Raw genomic sequence first — 23,228 nt, 5'->3', positions numbered from 1 at the left:
AGTTTACATTTCGGAGTGGGAAGGAAACTTAACGTATATGTTGCAATTAAATATGCATGCATAGCTTTACATAAAGAAAAGAAATTAAAGCCAGGTTTTCCGGACCCAGTATTTTATTCCCAGAATGCACAAACCATTTCCTATCAACCTGATCAATGGAAAATTTTGGAGGTAGCTTTTTCAGTCTGGAGGAGGAACACTAAAAACTCAACGTCCCATTGGGGGCTTTTGTTAATATCAGTTTATTTACAAATGTACAAGTTATGCCCAGGAGAGTCAGCAAGTACCAGGTCAGGTGGGTTCATCTGGGTCCCCCAAACCAAGCAGCAGGTGTTTGTGAACCCCTCACCCCCCCCAAAAAAAACCCCACTTCTCTCTCTTGTTTTGGGCCATCCAGCTGAAAAATACATTCCATTCCAAAACTGTGTCTCCTCATTCTTTCCCCCAGGTACGCTTATTGAAAGCAAGTAGCCGGCAGCTCCAAAAATCCACCGGCAATTCGTTTAGTGAGCAAAAGTTTCCAGCCGTTTCAGCCTCTTATAAGAATTAAACAAAAATTGGCGTTAAATAGCAATGACCTCAGCAGCAAGCCGAGAGCAGTTCGCCGACCCAAAGCTTTCCTGAACAGAGCTTTGGGTTGAATGCTTGGTTGCAGCTTTCCACTCTGTATGTGCTCAGAGACACTGGGCTGCATTCAGTGTCAGTCCTGCGCAGAGTTAGACCCTGCAGGACCCAGAATCCGTCTCCTTTTCGAATTCAGGTGCAGAACAAAACTCTCGTAAGTTTCCTTTCCTTTTAACCTCTTTAAAGAAATGTTTTTAATTTTTGATGTATCACGGTATTTTAATATTTTGTTGGAAGCCACCCAGAGTGGCTGGGGAAGCCCAGCCAGATGGGCAGAGTATAAATAAATTATTATTATTATTATTATTATTATTATTATTATTATTATTATCAGGGGAATGTTTAAGAAGCAGGAGGGTCTTAGCGACAGAGAGGGAAGGAAGGAGGCACCTGTGAGTGTGTGTGTGCTTGTCAGCATTTGACACATTAAAAAAAATAAAAATAAAACACTGTCGTAAGGTGCTAAGTCATGCAGCCAGCTTCACGTCTCGTTAGCTCCGGGAACAGACCCTGGCTTGCTCGAGCCTGGAAGAGATGGAGGAAAAGGGAACAGAAAGGGCTGTCAGACATTCAAATACAGTGGTACCTCGCAAGACGAATGCCTCGTAAGACGAAAAACTCGCAAGACGAAAGAGTTTTTCGTTTTCTGAGTTGCTTCGCAAGACGAATTTCCCTATGGGCTTGCTTCGCAAGACGAAAATGTCTTGCAAGTTTGTTTCCTTTTTCTTAAAACCGTTAAGAAAAAGGTGCATTCAGGGGGCGCAGTTGCGACTTGACTTCGAGAAGCAACTCATAGCACGCGGTGTGGTAGCCTTTTCTGAGGTTTTTGAAGACTTTGGTGATTTTGAAGCTTTTCCAAAATCCGTGCTTCGCAAGACGAAAAATTCGCAAGACGAAAAAACTCGTAGAACGAATTAATTTCGTTTTGCGAGGTACCACTGTATTAAACTGAACAAGGCTGCAAGCGCATCGCGCGCACTGCCAAAACGCCACACACATTTAAAGCATTTCCAAGTTTCCTTGGAAGCACCCCAACAGAAAGCCCCCCCCCTTTGTCCTGATCCATGTGCAGAGCTCCTCTTGCATTCTTATGGAACCTCCAGGTCCAGAGGCAATCTACCTTGATTCCTAGTCCTTAGAGGCCTCTGGCCACAGGACGCTGGACTAGGTGGGCCTCCAGCCCTTCTTACGCTCTTCTATCCCCTTGGGGCTCGCTCACCCACCCAAGTTTGCTTTCAGGCATGGTGGTGGTGCAGCCACCTGCTGAAGGAACAAGCCGCCCCCCTCTTTCCGCTGCCTCCTCGGGGACCCAGGTGGGGACGAAGGGAGTGGGAGGGCCAGGTACTCACCGGTGGACGCAGTCCGGGATGTGGACCTGCTCCAAAGGGATCAGGTGGCCCAGTTCCTCCAGGCTGTCCACAAACTGCACCTTCCGGCTGAACTTGGAGCTGGAGAAAGAGAGGGTGCAAGAAAGAGAAGCTAAAGGGGCAGGCAGGGGTAGGAGTGAGGCAGCAGTAAATCACACTGAGCAAGCCAGAGTTAACTCTTGATTAGCAAAACAGGATTGGCACAGGAGTGTCAGGCCTAGGGAGTGTGATGGCCTGGGACTCGGACTCGGAACCAGAGGAGACTAAGTCCACACCGGATCCTTTGCCTCAGGCATCATCTGAACCAAGTCTGGGGCCTGATCCTGAAGAGTCCCAGTCTGCACAGGTTCCCCTGCAACAAGCACCAGCTGGGCCGAGTCCGGGGCCTGAGCCTACCCTGGCTCCAGATGCGGGGATGACCTCGTTGCCTCCAGCTGGGCCATCACTTACAGCTGCTCCACTACCGGTTGGTTCAGGAGAGGCTGAGGCAGCCTCTGGGTCTAGTAACCCACCGACGTCTCCCGAGCTGCAGAGACTGAGGTCTGAGAGAAGGAGAGACCTGAGTACTCGCAGGAGGAGTGCTCACCTTCAGGTGAGACAGGGAGGTGAGTCGCCGGGGGATCAGGACCGGCCGTTACCCCGACAGAGATAAAAGGCTGCTGGACCCTGTCCCAGGTTGTGGGAGCAACGTTGCTGTATGCCAGATCCTGTACCTGCCCTTGCCTGGTGTCCTGCCTTGGCCCTGTCGGACCAACTCCCAGCGGAACCTGCAGATTCTGGACCAGTCCTGGACCGCGTTTCACAGGTTACCCCTGGGCCCAGCACAGGGAGCAGAGCAACTTGTCTCCGGCAGGTCTTGCCCCCACGAAGCAGCTGCCAAGACTGAAGGTGCCCACTGAGACTACGCCGGCATGTCTGCCTTTGCTCCTCTTTCTGCATGCGTCTCCTGGTCCTGGGAGACCAGGAGAGAGGGGAACTTGTTGCAGCCAGAAGGGGAGACACCCGTGACTCATCACCAGACAGACTCACCTCTGCTTCTTGGCCTCTCTTCCTCTCCTGCCTCTGATTCTGGACTGCCCTCTGCCACAGATTCTCCCCGCTCACTAAGCCCTGTTGCCTCTTCAGCTTCCAACACCTCCTCTTCCCCATCTTCTCCCTCTGACCTCTCATCGCTGTCCCACCACCAATTCTCGGTCTCTGAGCCATCTTCCCTTTGGGGGGTTTCCCACCTCATTCCTCCCACCATTCCTCTTCATCCATCCAGCCCATGGCAGATGGATATGTGAGAGGAATTAGCAAGACCGGCCTGGTCAAGAGGCAGAGTGGAGCAGCAGCCAAATATCTATTCATTTTTTTATTTTCATTTTTTTACAATCAAGCAATACATAAATTCCAGGAAATCAATCCGTAAGCTTCACTAATCTAGGTTCATTGATTTTAATGGGTCTACTTGGTTGGCTGCGGTCTACAGACCCGTCACAGAGGAAATTCCTACATAAGAACCCATCTCCCTCGTTGGGTGAAACCCACCATACCAATATCATATTCCTTCTGCTCCACAATCCACTTTCAAAAGTCTTCCACAGACTTTTGAAAGGGCGATTTATTTCTGTGAGGAGGGGGAGAGTTTGTTGTTATGTCTGTTGTTATCTGCTATAGTTTACAAATCAGATAACATCTTCTTTCCTGCTCAGAGAGGAGGCAATCTGATTCACACTTCTAAAGACAGAGAGTCTGCAATTAAAGAGACCAGAGACACATTCCCAGAATTCTACGGTTTTAACTCTCCCACAATGCTTTTCTCCTGTGTGAACCAAAGTTTTAACATACTAAGATTTCCCAATATCACTACATATGTTTTTTTGTTTTTTGTTTTATTATTATTATTATTATTCTATAAACTGCCCTATGATCCTCAGATGAAGAGTGGGATATAAATGTAATAAATTAATATAAATAAATAAATAAATTGGGGGGGGGTGTTAATTCATGGGTTCCATTTCACACCCACACACCCACAAAAGGACAATTTCCGACAACCCGAAGTCTGGTATTACCATATGGGAACCAGCAAACAGATTATTTGGTTAAATTGATAAAGATACACTAGGAGAATTAGATGTAATCTGTTCCCTTTTCCCCGACTGTTGGATGCCAGAATAGGGTGGTGCGGTGGTGAGATTTAGTAGATTTAAATGCAGTAAATAATAAAATGATGATAATTGGCCAGCCTACCTGATGAAAGGTCTGAACACCGCCATCAACGCTTTGATGTACCAAGTGGGATGGACGATAATCAACGTCTTCAGGTTCTTCCGGAGCCTGTCGCAAAAAAAATCCAAAGGAACTTAAGGCACTGTTTAACTGGTGGAACTCCCCGCCACAAGATTATCTGCAAATTGGCAAATGAACTTAATTTCCTTTTGGCTAGCCTCTGGTGTGAAAATATGTATCGTCGTTGTTTTAAAAAAAGAAACAGTGCTCAGTTGGTTAGAGCGTGGTGCTGATAACACCAAGGTTGCAGGATTGATCCCATTATGGGACAGCTGCATAGTTCTGCTTGCAGGGGGTTGGGCTAGATGACCCTCAAGGTCCCTTCCAAATCTATGATTCCATGAAGGAAAGAAACGAAAAGATTTCATTTTCCGGAAACAACGGTCTGTTTTTGCTTTTCTAAAACATCATATCGGTGTTTCGGAAATAATCCATTATTTTCTTACACAGTCCTAGTAGCCCTTTCAAAATAAACAGTGAAACACCAGCACACTGTATTTCAAAGCTGTGGTAGACAAATAAGAAAGAAGAAAAAAATGCACCTGAATGAAACTTAAAAGTGACCACGTCTGTTTAACAATTTCTGCAGCAGGAAAGAGAAATGTCTTTCCATTATTTGCACCGGCCTATAAGTACAGTGTCCCATGAACTGCAAGTAGATCAAACCTCTCCATTCTGAAGGAAACCAGCCCTGAGTGCTCACTGGAAGGGCAGATCCTGAAGCTGAGGCTCCAAGACTTTGGCCACCGCATGAGAAGAGAAGACACCCTGGAAAAGACCCTGATGTTGGGAAAGATGGAGGGCACAAGGAGAAGGGGACGACAGAGGACGAGATGGTGGGACAGTGTCCTTGAAGCTACGAACATGAGTTTGACCAAACTGCGGGAGGCAGTGGAAGACAGGAGTGCCTGGCGTGCTCTGGTCCAGGGGGTCACGAAGAGGCGGACACGACTAAACGACTAAACAACAACAATACGTACAGTGGATGCTTGGGTTGCAAACGTGATCCGTGCGGGATTCATATTCGCAACCCGCAGCGTCCGCAACCCGCAACAACATGTCTGCGCACATGCGGGTTACGAATTGGCGCTTCTGCGCATGCACACAATGCGATTTAATGCTTCTGCACATGCGTGACTGCTGAAACCCGGAAGTAACCCAGAAGTAAGCCATCGAAAGGCGGGATAGAGGGCAATTCGGCCCCCAATCTGGAAAAGATTCCCATAGCAGAGCAGATCCACAATTCCAGCACAGCGAAAGGAAGCAATAAATTTTGCGCCAGGAAAGCCCAGCTGGCGTTCGGGGAAAGTCCCAGATAGTTATCTGAACTATTTATTGTTCGGACTTGTAGTAAAGTCGGCAGGTGAAGAAAGTGGACTTGAAAAGCAGGTTTTGCAAGAAGACGTCATGGAGATCTGGGCAACAATTTGGCTTCAGCCGAAAGTTCAGGATCAATCCTGCCCAGCCGTGACCTTCGGCGAGAAGAAAGCATCTAGGAAGACCGGATCGTTGTGAGACTATTGCTCAGAGCTCTGGAGCGTAAATTCACGTCCAGTTCTGAAGAAAGAGGTGCTGAGAACTTGGGAATGTTTTCACGCAGGACAGGGCAGGAGAACTTTAGAATCATAAAACTCATTAGAGAGAGAGTGAGTTTAAAAAGTATTTAGAATAACTTTTTCTTTAAAAACCTGAAGCCTTCCTTTTGGGAATTTTGGTTTTCCCAGTAGTGATGTATGGAAGTGAGAGCTGGACCATAAAGAAGGCTGATCGCCAAAGAATGGATGCTTTTGAATTCTGGTGCTGGAGGAGACTCTTGAGAGTCCCATGGACTGCAAGAAGATCAAACCTCTCCATTCTGAAGGAAACCAGCCCTGAGTGCTCACTGGAAGGACAGATCCTGAAGCTGAGGCTCCAAGACTTTGGCCACCTCAGGAGAAGAGAAGACTCCCTGGAAAAGACCCTGTTGTTGGAAAAGATGGAGGGCACAAGGAGAAGGGGATGACAGAGGACGAGATGGTGGGACAGTGTTCTCGAAGCTACCAGCATGAGTTTGACCAAACTGTGGGAGGCAGTGGAAGACAGGAGTGTCTGGCGTGCTCTGGTCCAGGGGGTCACGAAGAGGCGGACACGACTAAACGACAACAGGTGCCGAAATCCCAATGGAACAGAAAAGACTATTTATGTATGCGACCATGGCTGCGCAGATGTTATTGGCCCAGAGATTGAAAGAAAATAAAGTCTTTAGCAGAGAAGAATGGCAGATCGAGTTGATGGATTGTGCCAGGAGAATCAGAAATCTGGAAGACCAAACTTTTAATAAGGAATGGGGAAAATTTATAATTTATCTTAAAAACCATTGTAAACAGTTAAAATCGTTTGTAGGATTGGAATAACACTTGTAGTTTCATGGTGAATTTTTGGACGCAAGGGAGAGGTAAAAGATCTGGATTATTATAAAAGATGCAGGAGGAAATGATTAACCAAAGGACCCACAAAAGGGGAGGATTGAAGTTCAGGAGACTCTTGGGAATCTTGTTTCTATGTTGTATGTTGGATATATAACCGTAAAATCTTAATCTGAAAAACCAAATAAATAAATTATAAAATTATAAATTATAAAACCAAATAAATAAATAAATTATATATGTATATATAACCCCCTGCAAAGTCAGCCAGAACTGCTTTAGCTGCAATTTTTTTTCTTCCTAGAATGTAGTTTTAAAATGTATTCATTTCCCCTCATAAAATTTATACACCGTTTGCTTATGAAAAGCAAAACGCCTACAAATAGAATAAATAAAATAAAAGCAACTCTTTTAAAAGTTCAGAAGATCAGCAATGAACTAAAACAGCTCAAAACACCCACCCACATTCTACATGTCCGGACAGGCTTTGCCTAAACAAAAATGTTTTCAGCAAGCGCCGAAAAGAGAACAGTAAAGGCCCCTGCTTGGCGTCAATAGGCGGGGAGTTCCGAAGTGGATCATTCCCAAAGTGGAAGAATGGGATTCACGTGGCACCTTGAACAGTGTTTTCGCTTTGCTTTTAGACTTTGTATCTGTTTGCTGCCCTGAGCTCCTTGGAGAGGAAGGGTGTTGTAATAATAATAATAATAATAATAATAATAATAATAATAATAATAGGCTCCAGTACGTTTCTGAGCACAATTCAAAGTGTCGGTGCTGACCTTGAAAGCCCTAAACGGCCTCGGCCCAGTATACCTGAAGGAGCATCTCCACCCCCATCGTTCTGCCCAGACACTGAGGTCCAGCTCCGAGGGCCTTCTGGCGGTTCCCTCACTGTGAGAAGCCATGTTATAGGGAACCAGGCAGAGGGCCTTCTTGGTAGTGGCGCCTGCCCTGTGGAACGCCCTCCCACTGGATGTCAAAGAGAAAAACAACTACCAGACTTTTTGAATACATCTGAAGGCAGCCCTGTTTAGGGAACCTTTTAATGTCTGATGCTGTATTGTTTTTAATATTCGGTTGGAAGCCGCCCAGAGTGGCTGGGGAAGCCTAGCCAGATGGGTGGGGTATAAATAAATTATTATTATTAGTTAAAGGTAAATGACCCATGGACTGTTAAGTCCAGTCAAAGGCGACTCTGGGGTTGCGGCGCTCATCTCGCTTTCAGGCCGAGGGAGCCGGCGTTTGCCCACAGACAGCTTTCCGGATCATGTGGCCAGCAGGACTAAGCCGCTTCTGGCGAACCAGAGCAGCGCACGGAAACGCCGTTTACCTTCCTGCCGGAGTGGTACCTATTTATCTACTTGCACTTTGACGTGCTTTCGAACTGCTAGGTGGGCAGGAGCAGGGACCGAGCAACGGGAGCTCACCCCGTCGCGGGGATTCGAACCGCCGACCTTCTGCTTGGCAAGCCCTGGGCTCTGTGGTTTAGACAACAGCACCAGCCACGTCCCTATTACTATTACTATTACTATTACTATTACTATTACTATTACTAGTCCTGCTCCTTGGAGCTACAGAGCTCAAGCCTGCTCTGTCTGGGGAAGGAGGATTTGTTGATCAACCCAACCAGGCTGATTTTTTATTTTCTTAATAATATTGGGAGTTGTCTGGGACACAGATCCTTTTAAAAACACACAAGCTCTGTCAGGAGTAATCATGGACCAATGGTACCAAATAGTCTGGGAAATAGCCTTACTAGAAAAATTAAGAAATAAACTGAAACAGACACGGGGACAAATAGAAGAAGATGCCTCCACCCCGGTGTGGCTCCCCTTTATCACATACACAGCCCAACAAGACAACGACAAAAATCCACCAACAGCATATGAATAAATATGGCTAACCTGACCCAAAACACCCACCCACCCCACTCACACACAAAAACAAAGACCACCACAAACAACCACAAATGAACAACCACACCTTGGCCAACCCCAACCTCTCTCACCACCAAAGGAACACAAGCGAACAGCAAAGAACCTGCACAAACAACACTGACACAAAACCCTACATATAGTAAGTAAAATAGAAACATCGCCACCAGACCCCATCCCATAGCTGTCAACTTTCAGATTTGGAAGTAAGGGATCGTCATCCTCACCTGTCCTGGGGACAGTCTAAGGGATATCTAACAATCCGGGATAGCAGCGGGAAACGGCGCTGGAATAAGAGAATTTCCCGCAAAAAAGGGGAAGGTTGACAGCTATGCCCCACCCATCTTCCCCCCCCTCCACCTCTTTCCCCCTTTTCTTCCTAATGTCTCAACAAATGGAACTGATTTGTAAAAATGTCACATGGGGGAGTATACGAGAGAGAGACATTGCAAACACTTTTGTAAAGCAAGGAAATCTTTAATAAAAAGAAAAGGGGGGGAAAACCCACAGGCTCAGAGCCAATGCTGCTCACCGTCTGTCGATGGTTTGGTAACACTGCTTGATCCAGGAAAAGGAGGGCACCTGGTTGCGGGGAGTGGCTCCACTCAGACACACCAGGATGTAATTTTCGGCAACCATCAGCTCCAGAGTCCCGATGATGTACCTGGGGTTTGAGGCAAAACAGGGACGTCAGAGCCGGTTTCAAAAGTGCAATAAATACATTGGATAATAGATATTGGTCATGATATAGACATGGAAGCATGGGAGTGATTGTGGAATATGGATATAAAATTTACAGCTCCCTCGGTAGTAAAGCGAGATGAGCGCCGCAACCCCAGAGTTGTTTGTGACTGGACTTACCATATTTTTCGCTCCGTAAGCCACACTTTTTTCCGACTAAAAAGTAAGGGGAAATGTCTGTGCGTCTTATGGAGCGAATGTGTGGTCGACCGCTGGCTCCCTTTCTGTCCCCTTGCCCAGGCCTCCAATGCTGAATGTTCTGCAGGCGGAGGCTGTTTGTTTCCCCAGCGACATGTGATTGGCGGATTAGATTATCTGTCTGGAAACTGTAGAAACGGCTCCCTTTCCTTTCCTTAAGAAGCTGCAGAACTGTGATTTGAACCCCATAAAAACGGAATTTTTTCCCTTTGCAAAGTAAGCTCAACAACTTTCAGCCGATGCTCAAAAAAAGGGGTTTCCCCCTTTGTAAAAAAAAACTGCACAATTTTGAGCTGATCCTCCAAAAAAAAGGCTTTTCCCCTTTGCAAAAGAAGCTGCACAACTTTCAGCTGATCCCCAAAAAACTGGGCTTTCCCCCTTTTCTCCTCTAAAATCTAGGTGCATCTTATGGTCAGGTGCATCTTATGGAGCGAAAAATACGGTAACTGTCAGGAGTCCTTTACATTTGCCTTTTATGGTTTAAGAGAAAATTACTGTATATGAAAATGATATATTGATGGTTCCTAACAGCGAGTAAATTGGCAAAAATGTCTAAATCAAAATCAAACAAGTGTTGGAAATGTAAAGAGAAAGAAGGTTCCTTTTATCATATGTGGTGGTTTTGTAGTAAGGTTACCGGGAAATAATATACAGTATATTGTAATGAATTGAAAAGGATGTTTCAAATAACGTTTGTAAAAAAAACACCAAACCAACCCAGAAGCTTTTCTTTTGGGAATTATAGGGACAGAACTACCCAAATTGCATAGAAATTTATTCATGTGTGCTGCTGCAGCGGCAAGAATGTTACTTGCCCAAAAATGGAAAGAAGCAGAAGTCCCAGTAAAGGAAGAATGAATACAAAAACTTACGGAATATGCAGAAATGGCGAAACTTACCAGAAGAATAAGAAATCAAGATAACAAACTTTTTAGAAAAGAATGGAAATGGTTTATTGAATATTTAAAGATAAATTGTAAACAGATCAAAACACTGGCAGGATTATTGTAGTAACCTGCAGTTTCATAAGATCATATAAACAAACGAGCAAACTGAATGAATTTGGATATGCAGAAGAGATTAAAAAATAAATTTAAGAAACAGCAGAAAGGGGGGAAAGGAAGTCGAGCAGTGAAATGTTGAAATGTTTGTAAAATTAATGAAATGTATAAATCTGGAAAATATAAATAAACATGTTTTTTAAAATGCATTTAACGGAGAATTGTAGCATCCCCAGCAGTCGGCCCCCCTGGCTTAAGCCCTCTTTCCTTCCCAGTTTCGAGGGACCAGGTGGCTCTCACCTGAAGAGATTCTCCATGACGTACGGATAATCTGGGATGGAGCTGTCGGGTAAGTAGCACGAGGCAAACATGATGATGGCGTTCAGGCCTTCTCCAAAGTAGCCTGGAAGGGAATAAGGGGAGAGGTCAGCTGGGAATCCTTTGGGATGAAGGGGTCACCAGTCATACTTGAATTTGTGTCTGCCACACGGTGACAGACAGGTTGGATAATAATAATAGTAATAATAATAAATAAAATAATAATAATAATAATAATAATAATAATAATTTATTTGTACCCCCGTCCATCTGTCTGGGTTTCCCCAGCCACTCTGGGCGGCTTCCAACAAAGATTAAAGATACAGTGGTGCCTCGCAAGACAAAAAGAATCCGTTCCGCAAGTCTCTTCGTCTAGCGGTTTTTTCGTCTTGCGAAGCAAGCCCATTGACGGCTTAGCGGATTAGCGCTATTAGCGGTTTAGCGGCTTTTAGCGGCTTAGCGGATAAGCGGATAAGCGGCTTAGAAAAGGGGGGGGGAAGGGAAAAAAAACCCGCAGGAACTCGCAAGACATTTTCGTCTTGCGAAGCAAGCCCATAGGAAATTTGTTTTGCGGAGCACCTCCAAAACGGAAAACTCTTTCGTCTAGCGAGTTTTCCGTCTTGCGAGGCATTCGTCTTGCGGGGCACCACTGTACATCAAATTGTCACACGTCAGAGAGCCTGGAGTCAAGAAGCTAAGGGTCCGAGGGTCAAGAAGCAAGGAGTCAAGAAGCCGAGGTCCAAGGATCAGGAAGCAAGAAGCCAAACGCAGCAAGGCAGGAAGCGTGTTGCTGTGGCAAAGAGCCGAAGGGAAATGCTGCCCTCATATCCCTTCCTGGCTCTTGCCACCAGGTGTATCAAGTTACCAATCGGCCTCACCTGTGCGGCCGCGCCTTACCTCTCCAGAACAAACTTAGGAAGGCCCCAGTCCTGCAAAGCCCTACTGGTCACTCCTGACACTGGCATTATTCCTTACCTCCGTGAGAGATGACTTTCTTGTAGGGCTCGACGGCACCCAGGTCCACTTTCTGCTCCCGCTCGTCCGTCAGGAAAATCCGCCACTTGCGCCCGTCTTGGCCCTTGATGTCCACCACGCGGCCGGTGCAAAACTTCTCGGGCAAGTTGCCCTCCACCCTCCGGGCTCTGGGGAGATCATCTGTGCGCATCGGACAGGGCAGCCGGGGTGGGGGGGGTAGGGGGGAGGACCAAATTTGGGTCAATGTCACGCAAAGGATCTGGAAACGCCTGAGCAGAAGCTGGACAGCTTCTTGGGACAGCGTTTCCCAAACTTCACAGCGGGTTGGTCTAGATGACCGCTGGGGTTCCGTCCAACTTACTGTTCAAGGATTCTATGAGCCTATTTTCCACCCTCCTAGTTTCCTCGGGGCGCAGTGGATCCCACAAACAAATCTCTTTCCGTTCCCACGCAGGGCCCACCTCCCTGGGGTGTCATCCGCCTTGGGAGAACCTCGAACCCAGGCCCCTCACCTTCCCATTCGAACTCGTGCCCGTTCTCGGAGCCCTCCTGGAGCTCGCTGTCGGACGGGGTCTCCAGCTCGTCCACGTTAATGTCCAAACTGCCTTCCGGCGTGGCTTCCAGCCCCTCTCCAGATTTCACCGAGCTGAGATCGGGGGCTGGGAGTCTTTTCTTCATGAGCCGTCGACCGCACAGCTCTAGGGTGTTGGGGGCGACTGGTGTGGGGCAGAGGAGAAGAAGGAGGGGGGAATCAGAGGTCAGAGGCCGGACGCTTGCTTGGCATGCAGAAAGACACTGATTCAATGATTCAATCCTGAAACAGGAGGGTGGACTAGATGGGCCTTGGAGGGCCCTTCCAACTCTTGTGATTCAGTGATTTAGGCCCATGGACAGGTCAAACTGAGGCACTGCCAATGAGGGGAGGGGCCTGGACAGGGGCCCCCACATGCCAGAAGGAAGACACACAAACCCTGTTACTCCAGCAAACCCAAGCAGCCACCTGGTGGGTCTCTTACCTGGGCTCATTTCCGAACTGGATTCTTCCAGATCCTCCTCAGAGATCTCCTCTGGAAGAGGCCTGCAAGGCAGGAAAGAGAAGGGGCCTCTGAGGAACGAGAGGAAGGTGGGGGAGGCAGAGGCAGCATTGCCTAGCAGCTATAGCAGGAGCAGCTGGCATTTTCCATCCCAAGAACCTTCTGAGGGCCACAGGGCCAGAGGGAAGAGTGGTACAGCCAGCTAGTTTCTATCCACACCCTCCCCCCCATCTTCCAACTAAATAATAATAATAATAATAATAATAATAATAATAATAATAATAATAATTTATTATTTATACCCCGCCCATCTGGCTGGCTTTCCCCAGCCACTCTGGGCGGCTTCCAACAGAACACTAAAATACAATAACCTATTAAACATTAAAAGCTTCCCTAAACAGGGCTGCCTTCAGATGTCTTCTGAAACTTTGGTAGTTATTTTTCTCTTTGACATCTGACGGAAGGGCGTTTCACAGGGCGGGTGCCACCACCGAGAAGGCCCTCTGCCTGGTTCCCTGTAACTTGGCTTCTCATAGCGAGGGAACTGCCAGAAAGCCCTTGGCGCTGGACCTCAGTGTCCAGGCAGAACGATGGGGGTGGAGACACTGCTTCAGGTATACTGGACCGAGGCCGTTTAGGGCTTTGAAGGTCAGCACCAACACGTTGAATTGTGCTCGGAAACGTACTAAGCAGAAATTAGGTGTGACCAGAGGTCAAGGAGACATCCCAGCAAAGGTGGTGGGTGTGTTTCTCTGGGAAGGGCCGGATAAAGGACTGGAGGGCCGCATTGGCCCTGCCCTGCCAGGCCTGAGCTACAGCACCTAAGAACCCAAGAACTGCCTGGGCGTAGGTGTGGTGTGTTTCCTCCCAGCGAGGAGACCCATGGATGCCTCGGGGAGGTGCCTGCCAGGTTGAGACGGATGCCCCTTTTTTCCAGCACCCCTGCGGCCAACCGGACAGCCGGCGAGCTGAGCTGAAAGGCCCACCCCTATCACTCGGCCTCCAGCCAGCCAATGCCCAACGTTCTAAGATAGACTGCTCCATTCCTCCATCTCCTCCCCGGGACACCCGCCGTCACCTGCGTCACCCCGGCACGCGGCTTACCGAGGGAATTCATCATCCTGCCATTCTTCCTTCAGTTCCATGTCCTTGATGTTCACGGCCTCATCGGTGGTGTCTCCCCGTTCGGGAGAAAGAGGTTCTGCAGCTTCCTTCTTAAACCTGCAACAGAGAGGGAGAGATTGGTCGACAGCCTAGTCCTGCAGACGTCTCCGCAGAAGTTCGTCTTGGTGCTGAGTTCCAAAGCAGCTTGGTCAAAATTGAGTGGCAACGGCTGTGACCTTTCGCACCCAGAACCCCTGTGTCCAAGGACGTCTGAGCTTGGTTTCCCCAGCCACTCTGGGAAGCTTCCAACAAAGTATTAAAATACAGTGGTCTGTTAAACATTAAAAGCTTCTCTAAAGAGGGCTGCCTTCAGATGCCTTCTAAAAGTCTGGTAGTTGTTGTTCTTATTGCCATCTGGTGGGAGGGCATTCCACAGGGCGGGTGCCACCACCGAGAAGGCCCTCTGTCTGGTTCCCTGTAACTTGGCTTCTCGCAATGAGGGAACCGCCAGAAGGCCCCCAGAGCTGGACCTCAGTGTCCGGGCAGAACGATGGGGGTGGAGACGCTCCTTCAGGTATACTAGACTGAGGCCGTTTAGGGCTTTAAAGGTCAGCAACAACACTTTGAATTGTGCTCGGAAAAGTACTGGGGGCCAATGTAGGTCTTTCAGGACCGGTGTTATGTGGTCTTGGCGGCCACTCCCAGTCACCAGTCTAGCTGCCGCATTCTGGATTAGTTGCAGTTTCCGGGTCACCTTCAAAGGTAGTCCCACGTAGAGCGCATTGCAGTAGTCCAAGCGAGAGATAACCAGAGCATGTGTCACTCTGGCAAGACAGTCCACAGGCAGGTAGGGTCTCATCCTGCATACCAGATGGAGCTGATAAACAGCTGCCCTGGACACAGAATTGACCTGCGCCTCCATGGACAGCTGTGAGTCCAGAATGACTCCCAGGCTGCACACCTGGTCCTTCAGGGGCACAGTTACCCCATTCAGGACCAGGGAGTCCTCCACACCTGCCTGCCCCCTGTCCCCCAAAAACAATACTTCTGTCTTGTCAGGATTCAACCTCAATCTGTTAGCCGCCATCCATCCTCCAACCGCCTCCAGACACTCACACAGGACTTTCACTGCCTTCACTGGTTCTGATTTGAAAGAATTATCCCGTCCCAACCAACACACCACTGAAATCACTGCCTATTCCTCTGCAACAGTGCCGGATTTATGTATAAGCTAAACAAGCTATAACTTAGGGTCCCACCCTCTTGGGGCCCCCAAACAATTTAAAGGGGGGAGAGAACTGGATGTACATTTCCAAAATATAAGATAAAAAACAAATAAAATAAAACCTGCATACAGCAACCGTGTTTTGTGTTGTGTAGGCTTCTAAGCCTACACAATCCCGGACGAGCCCAAACTCTTGAGACTCTTGAGAGTCCCATGGACTGCAGGAAGATCCAGCCTATCCATTCTGAAGGAAACCAACCCTGAGTGCTCACTGGAAGGACAGATCCTGAAGCTGAGGCTCCAAGACTTTGGCCACCTCAGGAGAAGACAAGACTCCCTGGAAAAGACCCTGATGTTGGGAAAGATGGAGGGCACAAGGAGAAGGGGATGACAGAGGACGAGATGGTGGGGCAGTGTTCTCGAAGCTACCAGCATGAGTTTGACCAAACTGCGGGAGGCAGTGGAAGACAGGAGGGCCTGGCGTGTTCTGGTCCAGGGGGTGACGAAGAGGCGGACACAACTAAATGACTAAACAACAACAGGCTCCTAAGATGTACCGTATTTTTCGCTCTATAAGACACACCAGACCACAAGACTCACCGAGTTTTTGGAGGAGGAAAACAAGAAAAAAAATATTCTGAACCTCAGAAGCCAGAACAGCAAGAGGGATCGCTGCGCAGTGAAAGCAGCAATCCCTCTTGCTGTTCTGGCTTCTGGGATAGCTGCGCAGCCTGCATTCGCTCCATAAGACGCACACACATTCCCCCTTACTTTTTAGGAGGGAAAAAGTGAGTCTTATAGAGCAAAAAATACGGTAAGTCATGGGCCCCGCCTGCTCGACTGCTCCCTAAAATATCACTGGTTTGCTCCTTTCTATATATAGGGTGCCTACATTCTGCATGGACTGGTTGCAGGCAACATGTGCAAATGGATTTAGATACCTATTAGCTCCATCAATTACCATATAGCATATATTCAACACAAAAAACAGCAGCAATTTGTTGTTGACAAAGGACAGCTAGACATATAAAGGGCTTCATTACCTTCAGTAGCTTAGGGACGCATCAAACCTAAATCTGGCCCTGACCTCCGCAGGTTCACCCTCTTTCCTCCCTCTGCCATCAAATTTTGGGCTCTAGCGCCAAGCAGACCTGCTCTCTGGTGCAAAAGCAGTTGCAGCTTCTCCCCCAGCCAACGACCCCTGCCTCGGTTTCCCTCCCCTTCCTGCATCATACCGCTCATTGTAAGCTCCTCGGGGCAGAGACCCGCCTCCTCCTTCTCTGCAAACACAGCCGCCGTGCAACACCAGAAATGTTATTTAAAACGACAACAGTGATAATTAACGTCAATAATAGTTGGCGATGCATTAGAACGAAGCCCAAGCCGTTGGGAATTACCTTCCAAATGAATTTGGACTCCAGAAACTACCGCTTGCCCAACTGAGCAGCTCAGGAGGTTAAGAACTGGGAAGGGAGAAAGTTTGCTCCAGGTAATCTCCAAAAGTTTCTCATGCTAACTATTCACCGCAGGGCTGGTTTTGCAGCCGTGCGCCACACCCAGGAGGGGGAGAGGCTGTTTGCTCCCATAGCAACCTGGCCGATGGATCGGCAAGCTCTGCACAAACTATGCAAAAAACCAGCTCTGCGATAGGAGGCGGATCCTGGCACGGCATTTGAGTTCTCGAACACAAGGTGAACCTGAAAAGACAAGCAGCCCTGCTGGATTGGGGCCAAGAGGCCTAGCCAATCAGGAATCCTGTTTCCCATGCTGGGCAGTCAGGGAAGACAACAGCCGGCCGAACGCCCGGCCTTCAATTGAATCGCCTGTTCCCAGCGCCAGGCGATTCTGAGAGGTAGAAGCTCCGTTCCACTAGCAAGGCTTCGCCGCTGACCTCTTGGTTTTAGAATCATAGACTCGTGGAGCTAGAAGGGGCCACAAGGTTCATCTAAATCCAGCCCCCTGCAATGCAGGAATCTTTGGCCCGACGTGGCGCTCGAACTCGTGGCCTTGAGGTTAAGAGTCTCATGCTCTCATGCTCTGAGCTATCCTAGCGTTTGATAGATAGGTTTCAAAATTTATTTTGTTGTGAAGGATGCAGTCCCTCGACCAAACTGTCCAGAAGGAAGAAGCCCTTCAGACGAGGGAAACTTGTGGAACTCCAGGCCACAAGATGTCTTAAATGGAGATTCCAGATTCAGGAGCAGTCTACCACATGTTCGGGACAGGGGAAAGACACTCCTTGTAATTTTCCGAGAGGTGCCTGGCTCTCTGCTGGCGGGCTAGATGGGAGCCTTACTCGGCCGCAAAGACATTTGTACATGGGATCGTCGAGTTAGAAGGGACCCTGGGGTCATCTAGACCAGTGTTTCCCAACCTTGAGACTCCAGCTGTTTTCGGACCACACTTCCCATCATCCCTGACCACTGGTCCTGCTAGCTAGGGATTATGGGAGTTGTAGTCCGAAAACAGCTGGAGCCCCAAGGTTGGGAAACACTGATCTAGACCAACCTGTCGCGATGCAGGCTAAAATTACATCATACATGACAGGTGGCCATCCATCTTCTTCTTTAAAACCTCCAAAAAAGACTCCTCTCATGGGAGTCTGTTCCACTGTTCCTCTTACTGTCAGAAAGTTCTTCCTGAAGTTTAGTCGGAATCTCCTTTCTTGTAACTTGAAGCCATGGATTCGAGTCCTACCAGTTTGCTCCATCAACCATGTGACAGCCCTTAAGGATATGCCAGCAGTTTTGGAAACTCCAGGGGGCTCCAATCCACAAAAAAGAAAACTGAGTATCTTTCGGAAGTCATTGGCAGGAACTTAAAAGTGGCTTTGGCAAAGAGCACTTAGCAAGCAGCTGCTCTCACTGCAAGCCCTCGGTTGCAAGTTGCAACTCAACAAGTGGTAGGCTCGTATTTTAGAATGACTGGGCAAATATAGCATAAATTGGGTGCTGCTTGTTTGTACAGAAAGCTTGGTTAAACGCAGCAGGATTCAAATTGCATTTGGAAGTAAGCATGGCTCCGTAGGGAGAGGAGGGATGCGACTACGGTTGTGTGCCAACTGGAAGAAGTGAAATTACACACTTTGGTTCTAATCCGCAAGCCAGCCAGGGGCTGCGCCTGTACTTCCTGAAAATGTAGATGGACCAGTGTTGCCTCATTTGACATTGCCAATCACTTGCCGGTGGAAGGGGTCGCCTCAATTCACTCCCACCCACCCCACCCCAAATCCTTTTAAGCCGCACACAGGTCCTTGTATGATCACTGTAAACAGTTGGTCCTGGCAAGTATTAACCACTCTCAGTTCCAACCTGATAATTGCCACCTGCCCAGGTTTTAACTTGTCTGAATTAATTTTAAGATGTATTTTAATGAATTGATGGTTTTAATGCATATTGTGTTGTATTTATGATGTTAGCCGCTCTGAGCCCGGCCTCAGCCAGGGAGGGCGGGATACAAATAATAAAATTATTATTATTATTATTATTATTATTATTATTATTATTATTATTAAGATATCTGAAAATGGCAATCGCACCTCCTCTCTCAGTCTCCTCTTTCTCCTCTCACTCTCCTCTTTCCCACACCTGACTCCTTCAACCGTTCCTCACCAGGCTAGTTTCTTCCTGGTTCACCAGGGGAGTGCACTGAACGAAAGTGAGCCTGACTCTGTGCTGGCTGCAAAACACCTCATTCCAGATCGGTGATCCGTGTCTCGCTGAGCCTCCCAGACGTGAATCACGCTCCCCTCCTTCTCCTCCTTCTCCTCTCCGGACAAGTCGAACAGGTCCTAGCACATCTGCACGTTGAAAAGGCAGAGATTTCTTTGGCTGACGTCGTGTCCCAGGAACAGTAGCGGCCAGAGAGACAAAATGTGGTTTATTTTGCAGAGGGAGTGTTGTGTCTGTCGTAGAACAATGGAATCGAAGAGTTCCTGGCCAGACCTCTCTACAGAAAACATGAAATTGTCAAGGACGAGAGCGTCCCTGAGCATGTTTGGTGTGTTATTTATTTCTGCGCTCCTTTACAGCAGATGAGTCCAGAGTCAAGAGTAGATAGACATACATGCCCTGCTCACAAACAGATACCATTCACATACATAGAAGCAGAATTGTAGAGTCGTAAGGGACCCCAGAGGGACGCGGGTGGCGCTGTGGGTTAAACCACAGAGCCTACGACTTGCCGATCAGAAGGTCGGCAGTTCAAATCCCCGATACGGGGTGAGCTCCCGTTGCTCAGTCCCTGCTCCTGCCAACCTAGCAGTTCAAAAGCACATCAAAGTGCAAGTAGATAACTAGGTACCGCTCCAGCGGGAAGGTAAATGGTGTTTCCGTGCGCTGCTCTGGTTCGCCAGAAGTGGCTTCGTCATGCTGGCCACATAAACTGGAAAAAACTATCTGAGGACAAACGCCAGCTCCCTCGGCCAGTAAAGCGAGATGAGTGCCGCAACCCGAGTCGGCCACGACTGGACCTAATGGTCAGGGGTCCCTTTACCTTTACCTTTGAGGTACCCCATGGGATCATCTAGTCCAACCCCTTGCAATGCAGGGATCTCAACTACAGCATCCATGACAGATGACCATCCAACCTCTGCTTAAAAACCTCCAAGGAAGAAGAGCCCTTGACCTTCCAAAGGAGCCCATTCCACTATCTAACAGCTCTTGCTGCCAGAAAGTTCTTCCGGACGTTGAGTTGGAATCTCCTTTCTTGTGACTTGAAGCCATGGGTTCGAGTCCTCCCCTCTGGAGCAGGAGAAACCTTGTTCCTTCTTCCATGTGACAGCCTTTCAGATATTTGAAGATGGCTCTCCTATCTCCTCTTTTCCAGGCTAAACATACCCAGCTCCTTCAACCGTTCCTCATCAGGCTTGGTTTCCAGACCCCTGATCATCTTGGTCGCCCTCCTCTGCACATGTTCCAGCTTGTCAACATCCTTCTTAAATTGTGGCGCCCAGAACTGGACACAGCATTCCAGGTGTGGCCTGACGAAGGCAGGAGAGAGTGGGACTATGAGTTCCCTTGATCTGGATTCTAGACTTATGTTGATGCAGCCTAGAATAGCATTAGCCTTTTTTGCTGCTGCATCACATGGTTGAGCTTGCAGTCTGCTAAAACCACATCACAGCAAAAGGGGAGTCTCATGACACCTGAAAGACTCACCATTGTATTATGGAAGGGGCGGAGAACCTTCCTCAGGCCTGAGGGCTGCAGTCCCTTTTGAGGAGCCTCCCAGAGGCCAAATGTCAGTCGTGGGCGGGGCCTGAGGCAATAGTGGGCGGAGCACTGCAAGTGAATTTTACTTTAGTATACAGTCATACCTCGGGTTAAATATGCTTCGGGATGAATATTTTCGGGTTGCGCTCCGTGGCGACCCGGAAGTAACAGAGCGTGTTACTTCCGGGTTTCGCCATTCGCCCATGCGCAGAGGCTCAAAATGGCGTCACGCGCATGCACAGAAGTGGTGAATTGTGACCCGTGCACACGCAGACATGCAAACCCGGGTTGTGTTCACTTCAGGATGCAAACGGGGCTCCAGAACGGATCCCGTTCGCATCCAGAGGTACCATGTAATAATCTAATTTCTACACAACAACAATTAAAAGCTCAGAAAGTTGAAACAGAAATAGGCCAAAACCAGAACTCGCATCAACTTTCCAAACATCTGGGTAGGCTTGTCTAAACAGCGATGCTTTTAGTGGGGCTGGGAGATATATCGATATATCATCCAAAACAGTTTGCAGAACATATTGTGATATCGGTTTCATAATTTTTGACCTGGCAATATATTGCAAATCATGATGTGTGCCTCCTATGCAAAATGGGGGGAAACCAGATTATCGCCCAGCCCTGGCTTTTAGCAGGCCCCCAAAAGACTACAGTGAAGATGCTTGATATCAATAGGCAGGGAGTTCCACAGTTGACACGCTAAACAATCAAATCTTGCAAATGCAGAACAGGAATTATGTAGCAGCACCAGTTCCACCGATCGAATTGGCCCAGGAGGCATTTATGGGCTAAGGCGATTTTGAAGGTCAACCGGTCCCAAGTTGTTAAGGGCTTTGTATATTAATAGTGACATCTTTGAACTTGGTTCTCTCCCCGTTTCATCCTCAAAAACAACCCCAAGAGGTCGGTTAGGCTGAGAAGCCGCAATGCGACTCAAGGATGTCCCATGTCCTTCATGGCCGAGCGAGGATTCGAACTCTGGTCTCCCAGACTGACTCTCTGTCGGCACTACGACGTGGGTGTTGGCCCCTAAGACACTTTGGACAGGTCCCAAATGTCGGGTGTGGAACGTTTTATATTCACGGCATCCCAAATTCTGCAGAGCCAGGATTTCGCATGGTGATTAACCCCGTAAGGTGTGGAGCACGAAACAGGGACGGAGGACTCCTTCCTGTAACCTGCAGAGCAGTGTATTATTATTTTTCCTTTGGCAGGTTCTTGAAGCCTTCTTTTCTCTGTCGCGGTTATAAACCGCCCTGAGATCTTGCGACAAAGGACGGTATATATATATATAAATCCAATAAATAATAATAATAAATAAATAGAATGATACAGGCTTATTTTGAACCTGCCTTGGGAATGTCTCCAAAAACCCCTGAGATTTGCAGACTGAACAGGAAAGGTCATAAAAACATAGCAAGCCAGTTTTTACCTGGTCAGAGCCACTTAGCTCACTTAGCCCACTACACGGACCGGCAGCATCTCTCCAGGGGACATTCCCAAATCTACCCAGAACCTTCTGCATGCAAAGCAGGTTCCCTTGCCCACTGAGTGACGCCCCCTTCCCTTAAAAACAATGCCAAGCTTTCAGCCATGGAGGTATTGAGGAAATGACTGTTTCAATACCGGCACAGGAGGGTCGAAGTCAGTATCGCCCACACTGGCCAGCAGCAACCCCCCAGGATTTTGGACAGGAGTTTTTTTCCGCCTAGCCCTACCTGGAAATGCCAGAAATTAGACCAGGAGCCTTCTGCACTCAGAGCAGGCTCTCTGCCTCTGAGACCCCCTTGCGAATCACCTTTCGGACTCACCTTTCGGAAGGCAGAGCCGCCTCATCGCCAACGTAAGAGCCCATCCGGCCCCACTGCAAGGACTAATTCGGGCCTCGCCTGCTCCTAAGAGGAGGTCAAAGACACAAAAGAGCAACTCTGGGGTGTTTCAAGATGCCGGCGTACAGCCTGGACTCATCCCAAACTGGTTTTTCAGCATGATTCAGAATTGGGCAGCTGGGTCCTAATGCCGTTGCAAGAGGCAAAAAAAAATTTAAAGCAAGATTTAGGGATGGGGAGAAACAAGGACGGGGAAGGGGAAGAAATGGAGGCAGTGAGAGATTTTACTTTCTTGGGCTCCATGATCACTGCAGATGGTGACAGCAGCCACGAAATTAAAAGACGCCTGCTTCTTGGGAGAAAAGCAATGACAAACCTAGACAGCATCTTAAAAAGCAGAGACATAACCTATACGACAAAGGTCCGTATAGTTAAAGCTATGGCTTTCTCAGTAGTGATGAACGGAAGTGAGAGCTGGACCATAAAGAAGGCTGATCGCCAAAGAATGGATGCTTTTGAATTCTGGTGCTGGAGGAGACTCTTGAGAGTCCCATGGACTGCAAGAAGATCCAACCTCTTCATTCTGAAGGAAATCAGCCCTGAGTGCTCACTGGAAGGACAGATCCTGAAACTGAGGCTCCAAGACTTTGGCCACCTCAGGAGAAGACAAGACTCCCTGGAAAAGACCCTGATGTTGGGAAAGATGGAGGGCACAAGAAGAAGGAGACGACAGAGGACGAGATGGTGGGACAGTGTTCTCGAAGCTACCAGCATGAGTTTGACCAAACTGCGGGAGGCAGTGGAAGACAGGAGTGCCTGGCGTGCTCTGGCCCAGGGGGTCACGAAGAGGCAGACACGACTAAACGACTAAACAACAAAAAAGGGATTGGGAGAAATAAGGATATATGAGCAGTCCTGGTGGTCAAGGGCAGTGGCCTATCTAGATCAGTTTCCTGTTATCACAGTGACCA

General features: G+C 48.2%; 1 protein-coding gene across 2 annotated transcripts; it reads right to left on the bottom strand.

The window, feature by feature from the left end:
- Positions 1-95: 95 nt before the first annotated feature.
- BNIPL (BCL2 interacting protein like) lies at positions 96-22,402 on the bottom strand. 2 transcript variants are annotated; one of them, XM_083716000.1, is made up of 10 exons: positions 22,240-22,402; positions 13,979-14,095; positions 12,857-12,918; positions 12,353-12,556; positions 11,841-12,020; positions 10,848-10,950; positions 9,140-9,271; positions 4,227-4,313; positions 1,974-2,072; positions 96-1,149 (listed from the first exon to the last, which is right to left on the bottom strand). In XM_083716000.1, the coding sequence occupies exons 1-10, from the start codon at positions 22,281-22,283 to the stop codon at positions 1,116-1,118; spliced, it is 1,062 nt and encodes a 353-aa protein (XP_083572126.1). In that variant the 5' UTR covers positions 22,284-22,402; the 3' UTR covers positions 96-1,115. The 2 variants fall into 2 exon arrangements, with proteins under 2 accessions (XP_083572126.1, XP_083572127.1); XM_083716001.1 differs by lacking the exon at positions 22,240-22,402 and adding an exon at positions 16,601-16,747.
- Between the last annotated feature and the right edge of the window lie 826 nt (positions 22,403-23,228).

Source organism: Podarcis gaigeae (genome assembly GCF_964106915.1).
Source record: "Podarcis gaigeae genome assembly, chromosome: 16".
NCBI lineage: Eukaryota > Metazoa > Chordata > Lepidosauria > Squamata > Lacertidae > Podarcis > Podarcis gaigeae.
This window is presented reverse-complemented; position numbering and strand designations above follow the sequence as displayed.

Excerpts from the sequence above, each read along its gene's own strand:
- BNIPL (XM_083716000.1), bottom strand. The coding sequence starts at position 22,283 with ATGGGCTCTTACGTTGGCGATGAGGCGGCTCTGCCTTCCGAAAG. Across the intron at positions 9,272-10,847 it reads GTCATGGAGAATCTCTTCAG|GTACATCATCGGGACTCTGG; the intron begins GTGAGAGCCACC and ends CTCAAACCCCAG. Across the intron at positions 1,150-1,973 it reads ATCCCGGACTGCGTCCACCG|GCTCGAGCAAGCCAGGGTCT; the intron begins GTGAGTACCTGG and ends CATCTCTTCCAG.